Below are 19,868 nucleotides of genomic sequence, written 5' to 3' on the forward strand. Positions count from 1 at the left end.
TGAAGGCAAGAACCCTTCAGGGTGTGGATGGCATAAGCCAGCATCGCCAGGGAATGTGTGCACAGTGTAATCAGCACAGCCACCACCACCATGGGCAAGAACCGGGGACCCCCCAAGTGACAGGAGTGAGCCAGCAGGAAATCACACCAAGCAAGCTGGAGTTAACTCTTTATTAGCAAAAACACAATCTTCACAGATTTGGCTGAGTGTCAGGCCTAATGAGGAGAGCAACCCATCTCTGGTAGGTCGTGTCCCCATGACACAGAGACTAAAGGTCCCCACCCTCCACAGCCATCTATGTCTCCTCCTCTCCAGAGGTCCCCCCCCCAAGCAATCTGAGACTGCACCTGCCTGCTTGCCTTTGCTCCTCCCGCATCATGCCTCTCCTTGTTCTGGGAGACCAGAAGGAGGGGAGCTTATTGCAGCAGGATGAGGAGACACCCATGCCTCTCCCTGACCCATCTTTGCTTCTTGGCTTCCCTCCTCTCCTGCTTCAGCTTCTGCCTTTCATTCTGGACTTCCTTTGGCCACAGACTCTTCCTGCTCACTAAATCCTATTACCTCTTCAGCTTTCAGCACCTCCTCCACTCTGTCTGCTCCCTCTTCTCACTCTGACCACTCATCATCATCCCACCACCATTCCCTGGGCTCTAAGCCTTCTTCCCTTGGGGGTTCCCCAGCTGGTGCCTTCCACCATTCCCCTGCATCCAACCAGTCCATGACACCAAGGGCAAATGAACTGGGGACCCCAAATCTTGGAGCCAGATCTGAACTTTGGAAGACCATAAGTGTTTAGTGTCTGGCTTTTGGTTAGAAACTATGAGCTGCACCAGTGATAGAACAACTGTCAGGGACTCCTGGCAGTCCCGGTCATCTTATTTACTGTTGCATGCACTTTTCTCTTTATAGTGGATCAAGGCCTCCTCCTCCGGGATCTTGGCTAACGTTTTTGGATTACGCTGCTTGGCAAGGGCCTCCAGCTGTCTGGCCAGCCCTGTCAAGTGAAGCAGGCAGTGCAAAGAACTGCCACATAAGTCATAATGCTGGATAGAGTTTCCTCCTGGCAGCTTTACATTCAACAGCGGCCTCCCTTTGATGGCGGGAAACCCTGCAGATCTGGAGAAGGAGAAGCTCATCCATTAGGCAACTATCTACTTGAACTGAGAGTTGAGCACATCCATCAAGGCCAGGCTGCTCCAAGCAGAAAACCCAGTGGCTGTGCTAGAGCCCAGAGACTTCCCCTTTCGCAAAGCGAGCACCACACTTTGCCAAGAAAACCATCTGCAGAGCAGAAAAGGGAGGAGGGCGATGGCATGGTGTGGTGTCTGAGAAATCCCTGCTTCAGAGAGGCTGAGCTAGCATAGTGTTGTGGCTGAAATGCTGGACATGCTTATAATTTTTATCAGCTTTTCAGTGATAAATGCACCGTATGAAGTCAGAAAATAGAAACTGAATGTAACAAGAAATACAAAAACAAACAACCATACCTCCCTCCCCTCTATGCCAGAAGCCAGGAAAGTGAACTTATTCATTCTAATGTATTGAATGAATTCTTAATGTATTTTTCTTATGTATTATGTATTGTTGCCTACATCCTTCATTTCCTGTGTTGCTCTTGCAGGGACCTCGCAGGGCATATCATCAGGACAATGTCCCTGTTTTCATTGGCCAGAAGAGAGTGAGAGACCCAAGCACAAAGTTCAGAGCAGAAATATAATCATGACGTTCAACGCTGGCAATAAGGTATTTTGTAAACCCGGTATTTCGGCATATGTAATAAACGACCACCAAATAGCCCAACATGCATCTGGCTTCTAAAGTGTTGGCATTTGCGCAGGGTGATTTGGGTTTTAAAAAATTACCCAATCCCAGAGGTTCCTGGGTGATCTTGAACCAGTCCCTGCAGCCCTCTTTGTGCATGTCTTCTAGTGACATGCCCCCCCCCAAATCATCCAGCAGTTCCTCACCTCCCCACTCAACTATCCATCAAGAAAGTGCACTTGCAAATTATCAAAGGGGAGAGAAGATTTCAGTTACATTCTCATGCTTTGGGTACAGGTATTGAACCTTCCTCCTACTCTACAAACCATCACACCAGTGTTCTGCACTTTGCAGCCTCCCCAGGTGCCAGCACTTTAATTAGAGCCCAACTGGAGCTGTCTTATACCGAGTTAGACCCCTGGCGCATCTAGCTCAGCACTGTCTCCACTGACAGTGGCATGTAGTCAATACACAGACACTGAAATTCAGGTAGAGGTCTCTGCCAGCCCTACCTGGAGATGCTGAGAATTGAACCAGGAAACACCTGCGAGCAAAGCAGACACTGAACTCAGGCTCCTCCCACAACATTGCTCCCTGGAAATGAGGCGGGGCTGAAAATGCTAGCCAAAACAATGCTTTCAGTCGTTCATTCACATTTATCTACAAAATTGGGATCCTCGCGGCCTGCCTCTCAGGGATATTGTACTGATGATGTCTGCAAAGGACTTGGAATGTGCTATATGAAGACTATTAGCATTCAGAACCAGGCGTTGACATTTTACCATTTTCCGCAGCAGCAACTGTTTTGCTTTCACACCCATTCCCTCAATATGCTTGAACCTGAACAATTCTTCCAGTCAGAGGACAAAAACTGGCAAACTGCTAATTTTTAAGTGGAGACCATAAGGGAGGTAATCGGTTAAGCAGCAGGCTGGCAGCTTTTCCCTCCACGCAGCCCCCATTCCAAAGCACTAATGCTTTGAATGAAGTAAATTACAGCAAAGCTGGGTCATTCCAAAAAGTCATGCTGACCTCCTGTGATGAAACGTTTCATTTGTTTACCACTGACTTTCTATGACAGGAGGAGGGAGCCTTTAGCAGCCCCAGGGCCACATTCTTCCCATGGGAAACCTTCCAGGGGCCACAGGCCAGAGGTGGGCAGGGCCAGAGGTGTACCTCTTACCCCTGTGAAATAAAATCAGGAGGTTTCTACATGCGCATCTCTTTATTCTCCATCCAGGCAGACAAGAGGCATTATCACAATTCAAGAAAAAAATTGCTCAAGGAGGACACAGTGCATTGAGGGGGTGTGGCCGGGGACAGGGGGTGTGGCTTCAGGAGGGGTGTGGCCTGGGAAGAGTCCTAAAGACCAGACCAAGACAGGCCTGGGCGGCTGCTTCTACACCTGTGGCCTGAAGTTTTTTCACCTATCTTCCAGGAGAGGCTACTCAACCAAGCTACCCTACACAGGTTTGTCCTAGTGGTGGCCAAATTTTTATTCCACAGAAGGGTGAAGACAGTCCACTGACTGTGCCTGAGACCCAGTGGTGGGAGTGTAAGAAAGTGAAAAGCTTCTGGGAAATGATTTATAATGAGATGAAGAAAATGTTGAAATATACTTTTGTTAAGAAACCAGAAGCATTTTTATTAGGAATATTAGGGAATGAAATTAAAAATAAGGATGTGAAATTATTTAGATATGCAGTGACAGCAGCTAGAATTTTGATGGCCCAGAAATGGAAACAGGAAGAGATGCCGACGAGGGAAGAATGGAGAATGAAACTGATGGAATATGCAGAAATGGACAAATTAACGGGGGAAATTCAGAATCAACGTGATCAGAGATTCACCGAGGACTGGAATAAATTCACAGAGTATATCAAAAATGTATGTGAGAAGCAAATAACGCTTGTTGGCTTTCAAGAAGCTCTGTGAGAATGATGGATAGAAATGTTGCTTAAAAGATATGATAAGATTAAGATTGTTAAAGCGCAATATAAATTTAAGAAATGTGAGTAATTGTGATTATATGGAAAATTGTCAGATAGGCTGAGGGAAGTCTAAAAGATGTATATGTTAGAAGTGGATGTTAAATATGGATGGAATGCATATTGGAAACTGAATAAAAATTATTATTAAAAAAAAAAGAAGGTGCCTGAGACCCTCTCCCATTGCCCCTATTTGCTGTTCCAGAGGACTCAGTGAGACCATGGTAGGTGGTCGGGTTTGGTCACCAACACAATCACAGTGCGATGCCTGTTTTAAAAGAAACTCCCACATCTTGGCTCAGGTTAATTCTTGTGACCTTTTCGGTGTGCGGCAAAAGCTTCAGAGTTTATTCAATGCACCTAAAGTGGCTAAAATGTTCCAACCTTTTAAAAAATAAAACAGAATTACGGGTGTGAGAGGCCTCAGCTGGATCAGAACTCTGCTGTGTGTGTGTTTGTGTGAAAAAATACATCTTGAAAACACGAGAAAACAAAGCCAAATAAGGAGCAATGGAAGTGAAAGCAGACATACCTGACTTTCCCACTCCGGCTCGGCCAAAGATGGCCAGTTTCACTTCTGCGCTCTTAGCCATGGCGGGGAGAAAATGGAGGGCTGGCGGAATCGTCACTGGCTGAACCAAACTGGCACGAAGGATGAATGCCCAAGTCCTTTCTTCTGCCTTACCGTGCCATTGTGATTTTCAAGCAGGGCCTAATGGAAAAAGACCCACCAAAGAGAAGGAATGAGCAGGTGAACAGGGGTACTGCCAGCTACTGCCAAGGTCTCAGCAGAAGGTTGAGGTGTGTCCTGTTTCTCAGGAGAGCTTTTTGTCAGACGCAGCCCTCAAACGATAAGCCATGTGGTGTAGTGGTTAAGAGCGGTAGACTCCTAATCTGGGGAACCGGGTTCGCATCTCCGCTCCTCCACATGCAGCTGCTGGGTGACCTTGGGCCAGTCACACTTCTTTGAAGTCTCTCAGCCCCACTCACCTCACAGAGTGTTTGTTGTGGGGGGGGGGGGAAGGGAAAGGAGAATGTTAGCCGCTTTGAGACTCCTTAAAAGGGAGTGAAAGGCGGGATATCAAATCCAAACACTTCTTCTTCTTCTTCCATGAACCTAGAACCAATCTCTTTCAAAAACTCAGGGGGCGGTTCTCTGTCTTCGGGCATGGGGAAAGAAGAAAAAGAGCAAAAGCTATATTTCTTTATATTATGTATTACATTTACCTAGGCTAGGCTGAGAGAGAGTGACTAGCCTAAAGTCACGCAGTGAGTTCCATGGCTGAGCGGGCATTTGACCCCTGGTCTCCCAGGTCCAAGTCTGGCACTCTAAACCACTGCATCATGATGGCTCTGTTCAGAAGAATCACATGTTACAGCCCCCTCTCTTCAGATCACAGCTGGGGCGATGGACGGACTTGACTCCCTTCCTGAATGATCCCATACACACACACACAGTGGACGCCAGGCTTGTGAATGTGATCCGTGCGGGATGCACGTTTGCAACCTGCAGCGTTTGCAACCCACAGCAGTGCGTCTGCGCATGTGTGGGTTGCAATTTGACGCTTCTGCGCATGCGTCCCCGCCGAAACCTGGAAGTAACCTGTTCTGGTACTTCTGGGTTTCGGCAGTTCGCAACCCGAAAAAACGCAACCTGAAGTGTCTGTAACTTGAGGTATGACTGTATGTGGTGTGTGTGTGTGTGTGTGTGTGTGTGTGTGTGTGTACACACCCACACACCCACACCCACATATAAGCTTGCATACCAAAGATGTGCAAATCATGTGGAAATCTTGGCAAGAACCCTATTCCCTGAGATGCTACCTTTCCACATAACTTCATGATAAGAGCTTTGCTGGATCAGGCCAAAGGGCCATCTATCCCAGCATCTGTTTCTCACACTAGCCAACCAGATACCTAGTGGAAGTCCTAAAGCAGGATCCAAAAAATGCCACAACTCACTTGTGATTCCCAGCAACTGGCTGCGCTTCAAGACCCCCAAGCCAGCCCCAGGAGAATGAAGACACAAGGACACAGGACTTAGGTTAATGTTAATGGGCAAAATTTAGGCCTGCTCATCCACTACACAATGCATCTGCAGTGACCTTTGCATTATTCCTGTAACCCCCCCCCCCAATTTCTTTTTATAGAACTAACATACTAAACAGTACAATCCAATGTGCTGTTGCGTGAAGCAGGGAACACAGATGAAGTGCCAAGGCCCCAATGTGGCCTTAATGGATCAATCCAACTCAAGCCTTGGTGCAACAGCAGAAGCCATTGGTACTACAACACATGCATCTTCTGCCAGTTCCTGTGCAGCTGAGTTTCAGGAAAAAGAAGTTGTGCAGCAAAGCAGATGGAGGAGTGTAGCTTCCAGCAACCCATGGTATGGAGCCTAGGGAGTAAAATTGACAACCAGTCCCTCCATTTGGTCCTTGTAGGTCCTTGTTTCAGCTCCCTCCCCCCCTGGCTCCAAGCATCACCCGCAAACCCAAGACCTCACCTCCCTTCTGCTCTTCAATCACATTTGAGGACAACACAGTCAAAGCTATCTTTAGCAATTCCTCCTGTGTGGGGGCATCACAGCTTGAGCAGAGCCCATGCCTCATTACGCACAATGGCTGGTCACTTAAAAAAAACCCAGAAGCACAAAACAGTTTGCCTTAAAAACATACTTTAAAGGGCATAACCAGGAAATAACTCTGCACAAACTTCTTTTACAATTGGGAGGAAAGGGTTAAGCAGCCCGTTACTAGCCGTCAACATTTAATCATTTTGAAGTATGGCCCTTGTTTAAAAAATGATCTGCCAATCCAGATTCAGACCGCTTTTGAGGGTGCAACTCTGTGCTTTCCTGTTTTTAGGGGAGCATTAATTTGGGGCTTTTCGGTGGTTCTGTCTTGCTTGCATAACAGAGATTATCAACGTCATGTTTGGCAAAATTACCTAACAGTTAATAGATACCACAGGACACACAACCGCTGAATAAAGTCTCGACATTCTTCAATATAATAGGCTCAAAATACTGAAAAAGTCCCATTTCCACCCCAGCCAAGATAGCTGCAATTATTATTGCCAGCAGTTGGCCTTGACAACTAACTTCCAATACAGTTTTTTTACGTTTCTGAATGTACGAAAAACCCATTAACGCCGTTGCGGAGTCAGCTCCCCACAGCCTACTGTAACTCCCTTTATTGGTCCTCAGGAATTGCTATAAAAGCCACACCAGTTGGGAAAGGTATGCTTCTCAACATTTTCCCTTAAACAAACCTCTGTGCTTTGAAGTGCTCAGAAGCCCTTTGTGCATTCTGCATCAGGGGCAGAGTGCAAGGTTAGGCAAGGCTTAAAAGGTGTTTTATTATAGAGCTCGAAAAAGCTTTCCCCACCCTGCCCCATCCCATCTCAGTCATCGGCTTGATGGAGGAGTTCTTTGTGAGAAATGCTAAGAGGTGGAGTGGACCAACACTGACCCCCTCACCCTTCTCAGTTGCCCATCCCAGAAAAGCATGAGACAACTGACAACTGTGAGAAAAAGTGTGGCCATTTTTGGAAGAGGGTGTGAGTAATCTTCAACTATGAAGAAGAAGAAGAAGAAGAAGAAGAAGAAGAAGAAGAAGAAGAAGAAGAAGAGGAGGAGTTTGGATTTGATATCCCGCCTTTCACTCCCTTTAAGGAGTCTCAAAGCGGCTAACATTCTCCTTTCCCTTCCTCCCCAACAACAAACACTCTGTGAGGTGAGTGGGGCTGAGAGACTTCAAAGAAGTGTGACTAGCCCAAGGTCACCCAGCAGCTGCATGTGGAGGAGAGGGGAAGCGAACCCGGTTCCCCAGATTACGAGACTACCGCTCTTAACCACTACACCATACTGGCTCTTCTGAAGAAATGCTTTGCCCAAAATCAAAGGTCCCTCCAGATGTCCTTTTTATTATGCATCCACAATAATTTGTGCTCATGATAATATTGGGGCAGTTATAAGTAATCAATGATGCTGGCCCACCTGTAGGTTTCTGAACACAATCCAAAATGTTGATGCTGACCTTTAAAGCCCTAAATGGCTTCGACCCTGAAAACCTGAAGAAGTGTCATCACCCCCATTGTTCAGCCTGAGGTCCAGCTCCAAGGACCATCCGGCAGTTCCCTCACCGGGAGAAGGGAAGTTACAGGGAACCAAGCAGAGGGCCTTCTCAGTAGTGGCCTCCCATCAAATGTCAAACAGATAAATAACTATATGACTTTTAGAAGACATCTGAAGGCAGCCCTGTATAAGGAAGTTTTAAATGTTTGGTGTTTTATTGTGCTTTTAATACTTTGTTGGAAAACGCCCAGAGTGGACAGGGTACAAATAAAGTTGTTGTTGTTGTTGTTGTTGTTGTTGTTGTTGTTGTTGTTGTTGTTGTTGTTGTGTTACAGAGCATATCTACAAAAAGACTCTGGCCTGAAGTGCCATTTAAAGCCATCGTAACAAGACTTATTATTGTTTTGCTATGCTAACAATTGACAAGCAACTGTAGAGAGTATTCTTCATCAGCCTCTATTTTCACAGGGTGCCTACAAATGACATCAGTTATGTGGGGAAACACAGAAGCAAATGTATGTAGAGTCGGACCCCCGATCCACCTAGTCTCCAAATTGACTGGCATCAGCTTTCCAGGGTATCAGACAGGTATCTCTTCCACTGCCCAGTCTCCTGGGAGATGCTAGGGACCAAATCTGAGACCTTCTGGCATGCAAAGCAGATGTTTTACCCACTGAGATACAGCTGTTGGGTAGCTATTGTTATAGGAACATGCCACATGCTCAGAGATACCTGCACCCGCATTTATACTAAGGGGGCAAATGTGTGTGTGTGTGTGTGTGTGTGTGTGTGTGTGTGAGAGAGAGAGAGAGAGAGAGAGAGAGACAGAGACAGACAGACAGACAGACAGACAGACAGACACAGACAAGGGGAACCTTAGCTTCCTCCTTGTTTCCACATCTGTGTTCTAATTTACATTTTTAAAATGTGATTTCTATTCAGAGTCATTGAGAGCTGGTGACTACCCAGTTGGCTTCCTGGCTGACTGGGGATTTGAAGCCTGATCTCTCAGATCCTGGACCAGCACTCTAACCACTAAACCACACTGGCTCTTTTCTTATTTTTGCAGCTGCATCACACTGTTAATGATCAACTACAGTCCTGAGATCCTTTTCACCCATACTACGGCCAAGCAACCATTATTTGACTTGAGGACTGACAGCTGGGCATGTGAAGTGATTCCACTGGTTTTTTTGAGAGGTGATGCGAGGCCTTTTGAATGTTCTTGCACAAATGCAGACTGTAGTGCTCCGTGCCAAGTTATTTCACTAAACACTGACTTATTTCACTTTAAGTAAGTTTCTAACACTGCTCTTGCCTGATTTATTGGGCTGGCAATAAGTAAATAAATCCAACTTTGCTTGGAACAGAATTTAGAATTCATTTTTTTATGTGTAAGAAGCACGTAGTTGGGCTCTCCAAGCTAGCAGTCTGATGGGATACCTCAGTAGAACATGAGATTCTTAATCTCAGGGATCGAGGGTTTGAGCCCCATGTTGGGTAAAAGATTCCTGCAAAGGGGTTTTGACTGAACCTCATAGTCCCTTCCACCTCTAAGATCCCAGGATCCAGGACTTTGCAGTCAGACAACATGGTGACCACCATCCAATAAGTTCAGCTCACTGAAATCATTTGGTTTAAACATGCTTAATTCTGTTCTGGGTTGCAGCTGATGCCTTTGGAGCTCTTTTTCATCACAACTTTGTTCCCAGAGCTATCTTGTTGGCTCAGGGGTGTTTATAATACTGGCAAAAAATAATAATCTGCTGAAGGCCTCAGTAGGCCAAAAGGCTGGTGAGAAAGATACAAGTAAAAACAAACCAACACTCTACTCTCCGAAAACGTCTCCCCAAAGTGTGAAAGCTGTGAAAAAAGAAACTTCTATGTCATGGGTCATAACGAAAGGGATTGAAAATAAAGCTGCCAATTATCATAATTCCTTTGTGCAAATCTGTGGCGCGGCCACACTTGCAATGTCATGAACGGCTCTGGTCTCCTCACCTCAAAAAAGGTGAGGTAGAGCTGCAAAAAGGTTTAGGAAAGTGCAAGCAAAATAATCAAGGAGACAGCGCAACTCCCCTTTGAGGAAAGATTACAACATTTGGAGCTTTTTGGGGTAGAAAAACGGTGAGCAAGGGAGAATGCGACAGAGGAATACAAAGTGTACACGGTGGGGATAAAAAAAAGTTGGTAGGCCTCTCTCAAAATACTGGAACGCAGGGTCCTCTAAATGAAGCTGAATGGACAGAGGAGAAATTATATTTCTGCACTTGGCACATGGGCTCATCCATACTTTTGCTTTTCCTAGGCCTAGAAACTGAGGTTTTCCACTTGCCCTGTGCTTTCTAGGCATGGGTCTGAGAGACTTTTTGTTAGACCCACCACTTTCCCCAGGAAAACCTGCTGTTTATCACTCAATCAGAACAAACAATCTGCTTTTACACGGGGGAAGTGGCGGGGCAAGCGGAAGTGTGGACAAGCCCATAGTTAAAGCTATGACCTTCACTACCATAAGATGTGATCATAGCTTTTGTTTTCTATTGATTCAGCTAACCCCCTTTTAAAGCTATCCAAGTTGCTGGATATCAATGATTAATAGTCAGAGAGCGATCAGTGTTACCTTAAGTATTAGAGACAGCATGCCTCTGAAGACCAGTTTTGGGGAATCAGAATAGAGGTAAGGGCTGTTATATCCTCCTTGTGGGCTTCCCGCAGGAATCTGGTTGTTTCACTCTGGGGACAGGATGCTAGGCTACATAGCCCTTTGGTCTGATCTAGCAAAGCTCTCCTTATGCCTATTGCATGTTGCAGAGATCCACCACAAAGAACACATATTATATTCCACACCTGCCCCACCTCTGAAACTGGTCAGTCTCCAGCTCAAGAAGATGTCCAAAGCTGGAAGACAGCCATCCCGGACAGAAGATTGCCTCTCTATTATTCATTGCATCTTGTGGATTTCTAAAAGAAGCATCTCCACCCCCATCATTCTACCCGGACACGGAGATCGAGCGCCAAGGGCCTTCACTGCGAGAAGCCAAGTTACAGGGAACCAGGCAGAGGGCCTTCTTGGTAGTGGCACCCGCTCTGTGGAACGCCCTCCCACCAGATGTCAAAGAGAACAACAACTACCAGACTTTTAGAAGACATCTGAAGGCAGCCCTGTTTAGGGAAGTTTTTAATGTTTGATGTATTACGGTATTTTAATATTTTGTTGGAAGCTGCTCAGAGTGGCTGGGGAGGCCCAGCCAGATGGGTGGGGTATGAATAATAAATTATTATTATTATTAAAACCTTTTGTGTGCCTGAACAAGAGTCAAAGACACCTGAACACTGATAATATTTGCAAGGAGATGGCAAAAAAAAAAAGGAGGCAGAGAAGCTGGTAGGGTGACGTTAGCAAAAGGAATGAAGGAAATGTTCTTGAGCTTTGCAAAAGTAACAGAAAAAAATCTGACAAGGAGCTCTGTGAAAGTCAAAAGCTGGCAGCTCTTCCGATGTATTGGAACTGTTCTAGTAAGAGATAATACTGTGCTACATCTTTTAGGTTTAGAGTAGAGTATCCTATTCCAGAGACTAACATTTTCATGCTAAATTAAACAAAGCAGGAGCTTTCATTCATCCTTGCAAAGCTATTTTTAAAAGCCACACGTAAACAAAGCAGGCATATGCATCTATTTCCTGTCTTGGCTACTGTGCAGTCAGGATGCCAGAGGAACGCAGCATTGACAAGGTGTCCTGGTGAAAGTGCTTCTGATCACCCAGAAAGTAAGAGTCAACAACTGGCAACCCCAGGTATAAATCTGCCCCACCAACTGCTAACCTCAGAGGCAAAAGAAAAGCACAGATGAACAACTCATGGAACTTGATAGGGAGACTATTAAAAAAGCAGCAGGTGTAAAACTAAAAAGTGCTGCTGCTGTTCAGGGCTTATTTTGGAACAAAAACTTTGCCTAAAAGGTGGGCATGATATACTATTTTCAAAAACTATACTGTGATTCTTGCCCCCCTTGAGTTCCATTTTTGAAAATAAGGCAGGACAGATTTTTTTCCCCTAAAAAATAACATGCTGCTCCATTTACTTCATTTTGATAACAAGCAAGTTTGTTTTTTTTAAAAGGAAAAGAAATGAAAGAAAAGTTAATTTTTAAAAAGGGAAAGTTGTCACAATTGCCAGCAAACAAAAGTATAGGATACAGTTTTGTGATTTACCGAGTCCATAATAAGGCATAGCAAGAGGGAAGGGATGTTTGGTCTATAATTACAAAGCGTCTCATGGTCTAAATCAAAACAATTACAAGTTTTTATTTAAAAAAAGAAGACGACAAAAAGTAACCTTGAGCTGTACCAAACTGACACACTAGCATAGCTCTTTGGTAGCTCCTGAGTTACCAAATGGTCTCAAGCATTTTGGCCCCCAGACACTTTTAGCTTATGTAAGGTCCTCCCCCCCCCCCGAAGAGTGATTTGCCAAAGCTTGGAATACTGGTAGTTCAGATTATTATTGAGCTCGAAATAGAACAAGTTTTCTGTGCCACTAAGATCACTCTGAAAATACATGAATTAAGAATGGAGGTCCCTGCCCTCCAAGCATGTGCAAGAGGACCTTTCTCAGAGCATTGAGATAGCCACAGCTAATCCCCAAATATCTACATTTGGCCTAGGCATGCAGTGAGAGTGCAGGACTTCTGAGCAGCCTTGCTCCCAAGCAAGGTAAATTAAACTCTGGCCTAGATTTTGGTGGTGGCAACATATAACGTGAACTTCTTTTAAGAAAAAGAAAACTGCCTCTGAACATATGCAGAGTACCTTCACCATTCATTTATAACCAACCCTTCTTCCAAAGAGTTCAGGGCAGCATACCTAGTTCTCCCTCTTTTTAATGTCACAACAACCCTGCAGTGTAGGTGGTACGTGTAGGGACTAGTTTAAAGTCACCCAGTGACTTATGGAGCTGCAGAAGGGGATCTGAACCTTTCAATATACCCTTTTTATTGTCCATCCATGCTGATTTGAACTCATGGTATCAGGGTGGTCATGTGCAAACCCACCATCAATATTGTTTGCACCTGCAAAAGTTTTGGGGCGGACATACTGTTTCATTCCCAAATCAGTGCACGTCCCGTAACTTCCTGCAGAATTTCCACAACTTTTAAAGACCATAAACGCTCCTTTGGTTTTTGTCCAGCTTTTGTTAACACTTTTGTTGCCTCTATAGCAATAATGAGATGACATCGGAGAAGCATCTCAGAAGAACAGGTAAAACCGACTGAAGTTTGGATGGTCCAGTTGGTGCTCTGAGTGCTGGATCAGGACCTGGGAGACCAGGATTCGAATCCACACTCAGCCATGAAGCTTACTGGGTGACCTTGAGCCAGTCCCAGTCTCTCAACCCCGAACCTACCTTGCAGGTTGTTGTGATGATAAAATGGAGAGTAAGGAGAACCACATTGGAGGTTCCTTGGAGGAAACGCTGGTATATAAATGCAATTCAAAAAGAAAATAAGTACTGTACCAAAATCCACCACTATCGTTGCATCATCCCCCCCCCCCCACAAAAACACAGTCTGGAGGGGCTCCCAGTCTCTCCAGTCCTAGCAGCCCAACATTGCCTTGGCGGGTGGAAAAAGTTCCTAAGATTGAGAAGCCAGGATTCCTAAACAGCCCAGGTGGCTCTGCTCTGCAAATGAGCCACGCAGGTAACAGATGAGGGAGATCCGTTGCTGAATCCCAGATTTGTGGGTGTGCGGCTGGGGAGAATACCGAGCCATTTTATAGTCCAACAGAAGCACCAGCTTTGGTGGATGCCTGCCCACTTCCTCAGAGCCTCGAAAGCTTCTACCCCCATAAATCTAACAGCCTTTAAAGGTGCCAGGAGACGCTTTCGACGAAAGAGCAGAAGACGCCAACCTCTCTGCAACTAACTCCCTCAACCTCTTCTACCCTGGAGAGGAGTGGAAAGCTTCAAATTATACACCCCCACACCACACCACACTTTCCTGCACCTGCCTCCTCAGCGATCCTGCCCTCCTCCCTGGGGGTAAGTCCCAATGAACGTACTTCTGAGCAGACATAATAGTGAGCGTGCCTGACCAGGACCTGGGAGACCAGTGTTCGAATCCTCGCTCGGCCATGAAGCTTGCCGGGTCACCTTGGGCCAGCTGCTGTCTCTCAAACTAACCTACCTCGCAGGATTGCTGTGCAGATTAAATGAGGAGCAGGAGGGAAAAGGTGGGGCATAAATGCAATCGATAAAAATAATAAGCAAGATATGTAAGCTTGCAGTTTTGTGGTGTTGTTGCTGCAAAGAGGTCCCTCACACGCAAAAGAAGGATCCCCTTCCAGGAAGTGCGTCTCCTTTTCCACTCTTTCTCTCGCTGTCATTTTCTGCCTGACAATCATAGAACCGTAGAGTGGGAAGGCACCCCAACGGTCATTTAGTCCAACCCCCTGCAATGCAGGAATCTTTCGCCCAAAGCGGCACTCGAACCCAGCACCCTGGGATTAAGAGTCTCATGCTCTGGCTTTTAAACCAGGGAGACTCCTCTCCGCTCATCCTTGGGAAGGACGAAACAAAACTCTTCCTTTCCGGCACATTTTAAATGCAAATTACCCGCCCACGATCCCGGAGATCTGCAAGCTTGTGGCGGCGGCACTTTTCTCCTCGTGCTTTTGCCGCAGCGATGGAGGCGGGGGGGAATCACCCTTCCAAACGCGCAGCGACCCTCGGTCTCCCATCCGGCGAAACCGACTTACCTCGCTCAGCCTGCGCTCCGGGAGGCAGCCCCTCGAGGTCAGGTCTTTCCCTGCCCGCCTCCAGCCCGGCAGCCCTGCGGCGCTGCAGCAAACGAAGGGACCCGGCGTCCGGATCAGAGGCGCCGCCGAGCCATGGACAGCCTCCCGGATTCTTCGGCTAGCGGCAGAGACTGCGGCGTTTAAAAAGGCGGCGCGGCGCGCAGCGCTCCAAAGCAGCCCGACGCGTCTCCCTCGCTTGCCGGCAACGCTGTGGGAGCAACGAATCACGCCGCCGGTTTTTTTCAATAGGGGGGAAAGGAAGCTCTAGGGCGCCACCGGCAGGCCGCCGGGCTTCAAGGCGGCTCGGGGGGCCGCATACCAAAAAATGGCAGCCTCGAGAGGTGGGGAGGCAGAGTTTATTTTCTAGGGCGCGCGTATTTGCGCAGCGAGAAGAACGCACGACCCCAAAAGTTGGAACAGCTCCCCGATGAGGAAAGGTGGCCGCACTGGTTTTTTGTTTAGTTTGGGTCAAAGGCGAGTAAAAGGGAAGCGTGGAGTACAAAATGATGCGCGGGAATAAAAGTGGCTAGAGCAGCAGTTCTCAATCCCCCCCCCCCCTCTGGGCCACACTTTCAGCATAAAAATTTGCTCACCGAATTTTTTCTCTATAAGGAATACATTGGAAAACAAAAAGAAACAACCCCTAGCGGTGCTTGATGAATAACATAGAATACAGCTGCTTTATAATATAATCAGGGGATATCCAGTAAGTATAAAACAATGTAGCTACCAAAGAACATGATTCATTCCCAAAATATAATTATAAACGGCAACTGGGATTGTCCTCAGCTTCACTTGATGTTCTTACTGTCCTTCTGAAAAGATATCTATCCATATTCTGCAAATAAATAAATTGTGGTATTATACTATATTACACAGGGACACGGGTGCCGCTGTGGGTTAAACCACAGAGCCTAGGACTTGCCAATCAGAAGGTCAGCGGTTCGAATCCCCACGACAGGGTGAGCTCAGTCCCTGCTCCTGCCAACCTAGCAGTTCGAAAGCACGTCAAAGTGCAAGTAGATAAATAGGTACCACTCCAGCAGGAAGGTAAACGGCGTTTCCGTGCGCTGCTCTGGTTCGCCAGAAGCGGCTTACTCCTGCTGGCCACATGACCCTGAAGCTGTACGCCGGCTCCCTCGGCCAATAAAGTGAGATGAGCACTGCAACCCCAGAGTCGGCCACGACTGGACCTAATGGTCAGGGGTCCTTTTACCCCTTTACCTTACTATATTACACAGAAATGTTGAAATGTTTACTGGAATGTCCTTGAATCTTCCCACCACTCTTTTCATCCTCTTCTGCCAGACCGGTGTGGTGCACCACACCCTTTGAGAACCACTGGGATAAATAAAACTTTTCCTCTTCTCCTGATACTGAATGTTGGCTAAAGTGGAATGTTGGAAGGTTCAGGGCAGGCGAAAAGAAAATGCTTTCTCCCCATGGTGCATGTAGTTAAACTGTGGAACTCCCTGCCACAAGAGGCAGCGATGGCTACCAACTTGGATGGCTTTAGAAGAGAATTAGAGAAGTTTGTGGAAGGCTATCAGTGTATGCTCCACTTCTACTGTCACTCTTAATATCAGCCTGGTGCCCTTCAGATTTTTTTGGACTGAAACGATGATCATCCCTGACCTTTGGCCATTCTGGCTGGTGCTGATGGGAGTTGTTCAATACATCTGGTTGGGAACAGATGCTGTCTAGCCTTGGCCCCTTTTCAATACCAGTTCGAATTATGAACTTACGGGGTGTGCTTTCAAGTGAAGTAGCCTCTGGAGCAATTTGTGACCAAATTCCACATCCATATATATTTGCTTTATTCACAGCGAACATTTTTCTTTAAGAGCCCTTTAACAAGATATAACAGGGTGCTTTGGGGAGCAAGCTTGTTTCTTCACTTTGACAAGAAGCACGTTTCCAATCAGTTGTTACTGCTCAGAGGTTATTTTTAATTCAAGGTACTCTCTTAGAAATGAGACGAGGCTTGCAAGAAGGGGAGAAAGAATCAATACCGGTCCATAGAGGTTTTCCGGCAAATTGTCTTTGCAACCCACATGAGGTCTGCTTCAGTGCAGGCCTGGAAATTGGCGATGAGTCAAACCCCGATAGGACTAGAATCTCTGTTATTCATTTTCCATAATGGCTCTTAGGCATTGAGCTAGAGGCTTGTGTAACTACCATCCCTCCCCTCCCAAAATATGCCACTCCCTGAAAAGCCAGCGCCTTAGGTACATGCTCCCCCGTTTTGAAATAATATATATTTATTAACAGCAGAAAGATGAAGACAAAGATCTGGCAGGTTAAGTGCTAGAATTCAGGTGTTAGCCCATTCATATAGTCCTTCTGTCTTTGGACCTTGTTCAAGATCTACCTCCATCTCCCACCTGCTTAATTGGTCTCTTAATCAATTGCTTTCAATTCCCCTCCTCCTGGCCTGAAGGTCCACCTTTTGAAAGAAAGCGAGGCATTGATATTTCCCCCCCTCCAAAGCAAGCAACCCACCATCCCATTCTTCAGAAAGCACATGCCCCTTAGTGAAGCAGGCAGCAAATGCATCAGTGTGCTATGTTGACACCCATTGTGGCATTTATTTATTTATTTAAAAAACCAAAACTCCACCCAAGTTAAAGTTTGAAAGCTACATAACGGGGGGGGGGGGGCGATAATGCTTCTTCTATGAGATCATTGGTGCCAACTGCTTGGTGCAAATGCAGTTTGATAGCACCACCTACAGGCCACGTTTGTGCTCACAAAAGGCTGGATTAAAATGCTCCCATCAGCAATCTATCCTATGGCTATGGGAACCGGTGAAACTTTGTGACTCCTATTAATTTTCAGTATCTATTTGAGGTATGCAAATCAACCACACACCATGAAACTTTAAGAAGAGACAGCTGATTGCAAATGGCTCCAGTATATTTTTCTCTATAGTGTTGTTGTTTAGTCGTTTAGTCGTGTCCGACTCTTCGTGACCTCATGGACCAGAGCACGCCAGGCACTCCTGTCTTCCACTGCCTCCCGCAGTTTGGTCAAACTCATGCTGGTAGTTTCGAGAACACTGTCCAACCATCTCGTCCTCTGTCGTCCCCTTCTCCTTGTGCCCTCCATCTTTCCCAACATCAGGGTCTTTCCCAGGGAGTCTTCTCTTCTCATGAGGTGGCCAAAGTACTGGAGCCTCAGCTTCACGATCTGTCCTTCCAGTGAGCACTCAGGTCTGATTTCCTTAAGAATGGATGCGTTTGATCTTCTTGCAGTCCATGGGACTCTCAAGAGTCTCTTCCAGCATCATAATTCAAAAGCATCAATTCTTTGGCGATCAGCCTTCTTTATGGTCCAGCTCTCACTTCCATACATCCCTCTTGGGAAAACCACAGCTTTAACAGTACGAACCTTTGTCGGCAAGGTGATGTCTCTGCTTTTTAAGATGCTGTCTAGGTTTGTCATATAGTAAGCTGGCTATAAATCAACTAAATAAAGGAAAGAAGGTCTTCACACTGTGGTGGAATGCCAACAAGCCGTAAGCAAGATGAACTTCCCTACAGAAGGAATTACAAAGCCTGGGTACAGTGGCATATCCAGGATGCCCCCATTCACATGAATTGAAGGGGACAGCTGAGCACCCTCAAAAGGATGTGTGTGAAGAGAATCAATGCCGTGGAGGGTGCTCCATGCATTTCACAGAATCGTAGAGTTGAAAGGGATGATGAGGGTAATCTAGTCCAGTCCCCTGCAATGCAGGAATCTTTTGGCCGACACAGGGCTCAAACCCATGGCCCTGGGATCAAGAGCCTCATGCTCTACCGACTGAGCTATCCCAGCACTGGAGCCCCAGTGTCTACAGCAAGATGGTTGATTGGAGTGACTTGAGAGGAAGGTAGGTGCAGTTGTTGGCTATCTCAAAAGACAAGAGTGTACCTCAAACTGTTGGAGAGTTACAGCACCTTCTGTGGCTGCAGAGACCGATATGGGAGAGACATATTTTATTGCAAGAGGGGCAGATGAAGGCATCCCACTTTGCTGATACAGGTGCACCATGGCGTTTCAAAGAACCTCACTTCCTATCACTGCCCTATTCACACATGCATTAAGCAATCTCAGTGCAGTGCTGCCAGCCAGTGTTTCATATTTAACAGAATATGGATCTCTGTATATTTGAGGTTTGCTTGCAGGGGGATGAAATCCCTTGTCCCAAACATCGTGAATCAATTGGTCTAAACATGAATGGTTCTGAAGCTAAGCAGCGATCAGCCAGCAGTGAGTCTTCATCTGTGAATCAATGCTGCTTTCCCCCCAATTGCCTTAGTGTTGCTAGACCAAAAGGACTGGCCCACAGATTGGCTTGTTGACCAGGCCCCTTTTTCCTTTTCCTTTTTTGAATGAACAAAAAGGGAAGCTGATGGAAATGTTTACCGGCTCCGTTGCCTGGATACTGAAAGATAATTTGTCGGCTGCAGTCAATGGAGTGCCATGAAGCATTTGGATGAAAGGCCACGTTCTTTGTTAGCAAATGGTCTGAAGAAGGCCAACTAAAGATTTCACTTCATAATCCACTTAACGTGAGATATGAAAAAAATCTACCTGGGTGGCACAATGGGTAGTAAGGCAATTGTACTGACTGATATGGTTACCTATAGTGGCAGCCAGTTCTTCATTTGTTTGTTTGTTTGTTTGTTTGTTTGTTTGTTTGTTCGTTCCTTCCTTCCTGCCTGCCTGCTAGGGACGCGGGTGGCGCTGTGGTCTAAACCACAGAGCCTAGGACTTGCCAATCAGAAGGTCGGCGATTTGAATCCCCGCGACAGGGTGAGCTCCTGTTGCTCGGTCCCAGCTACTGCCAACCTTGCTGTTCAAAAGCATGTCAAAGTGCAAGTAGATAAATAGGTACCACTCCGGCGGGAAGGCGTTTCTGTGCGCTGCTCTGGTTCGCCAGAAGCGGCTTAGTCATGCTGGCCACATGACCCGGAAGCTGTACACCGGCTCCCTCGGCCAGTAAAGTGAGATGAGCGCCGCAAGCCCAGAGTCGGTCATGACTGGACCTAATGGTCAGGGGCCCCTTTACCTTTTATTAGAAAGGTATGCAGCTGTGAGTGGACAAGGCTATGACTATAGGGAAGAGATACAGCACTGGTGAATTTACCACTACCCTACTGCTGCTGGGCTTTCCAGGTTTACCTGATCAATTCTGAGTAGCAGTTTCCCTTCCTGCCTTTCTCAAGGGAGGGGCACTGTGGAGCAGCAGTCCCTCTCCT

The 19,868-nt window shown here is 46.5% G+C and overlaps 1 protein-coding gene across 2 annotated transcripts in view; it reads right to left on the bottom strand.

Moving 5' to 3' along the window:
• The window catches only part of RERG (RAS like estrogen regulated growth inhibitor), an 88,956-nt gene extending 74,104 nt beyond the window's left edge, over window positions 1-14,852 (bottom strand). The window contains exons 1-2 of one of the 2 annotated variants that reach the window (XM_028746148.2): window positions 14,584-14,852; window positions 4,282-4,461 (exon numbers count right to left, since the gene is read on the bottom strand). In XM_028746148.2, coding sequence (XP_028601981.2) covers window positions 4,282-4,342 — 61 coding nt within the window. In that variant the 5' untranslated portion in view covers window positions 4,343-4,461; window positions 14,584-14,852. The remainder of the gene's footprint in view (window positions 1-4,281; window positions 4,462-14,583) is intronic. The other variant, XM_028746147.2, reaches the window with a different exon arrangement.
• Window positions 14,853-19,868: the final 5,016 nt, after the last annotated feature.

This window comes from Podarcis muralis, chromosome 10 (assembly GCF_964188315.1).
Source record: "Podarcis muralis chromosome 10, rPodMur119.hap1.1, whole genome shotgun sequence".
Taxonomy (NCBI): Eukaryota; Metazoa; Chordata; class Lepidosauria; order Squamata; family Lacertidae; genus Podarcis; species Podarcis muralis.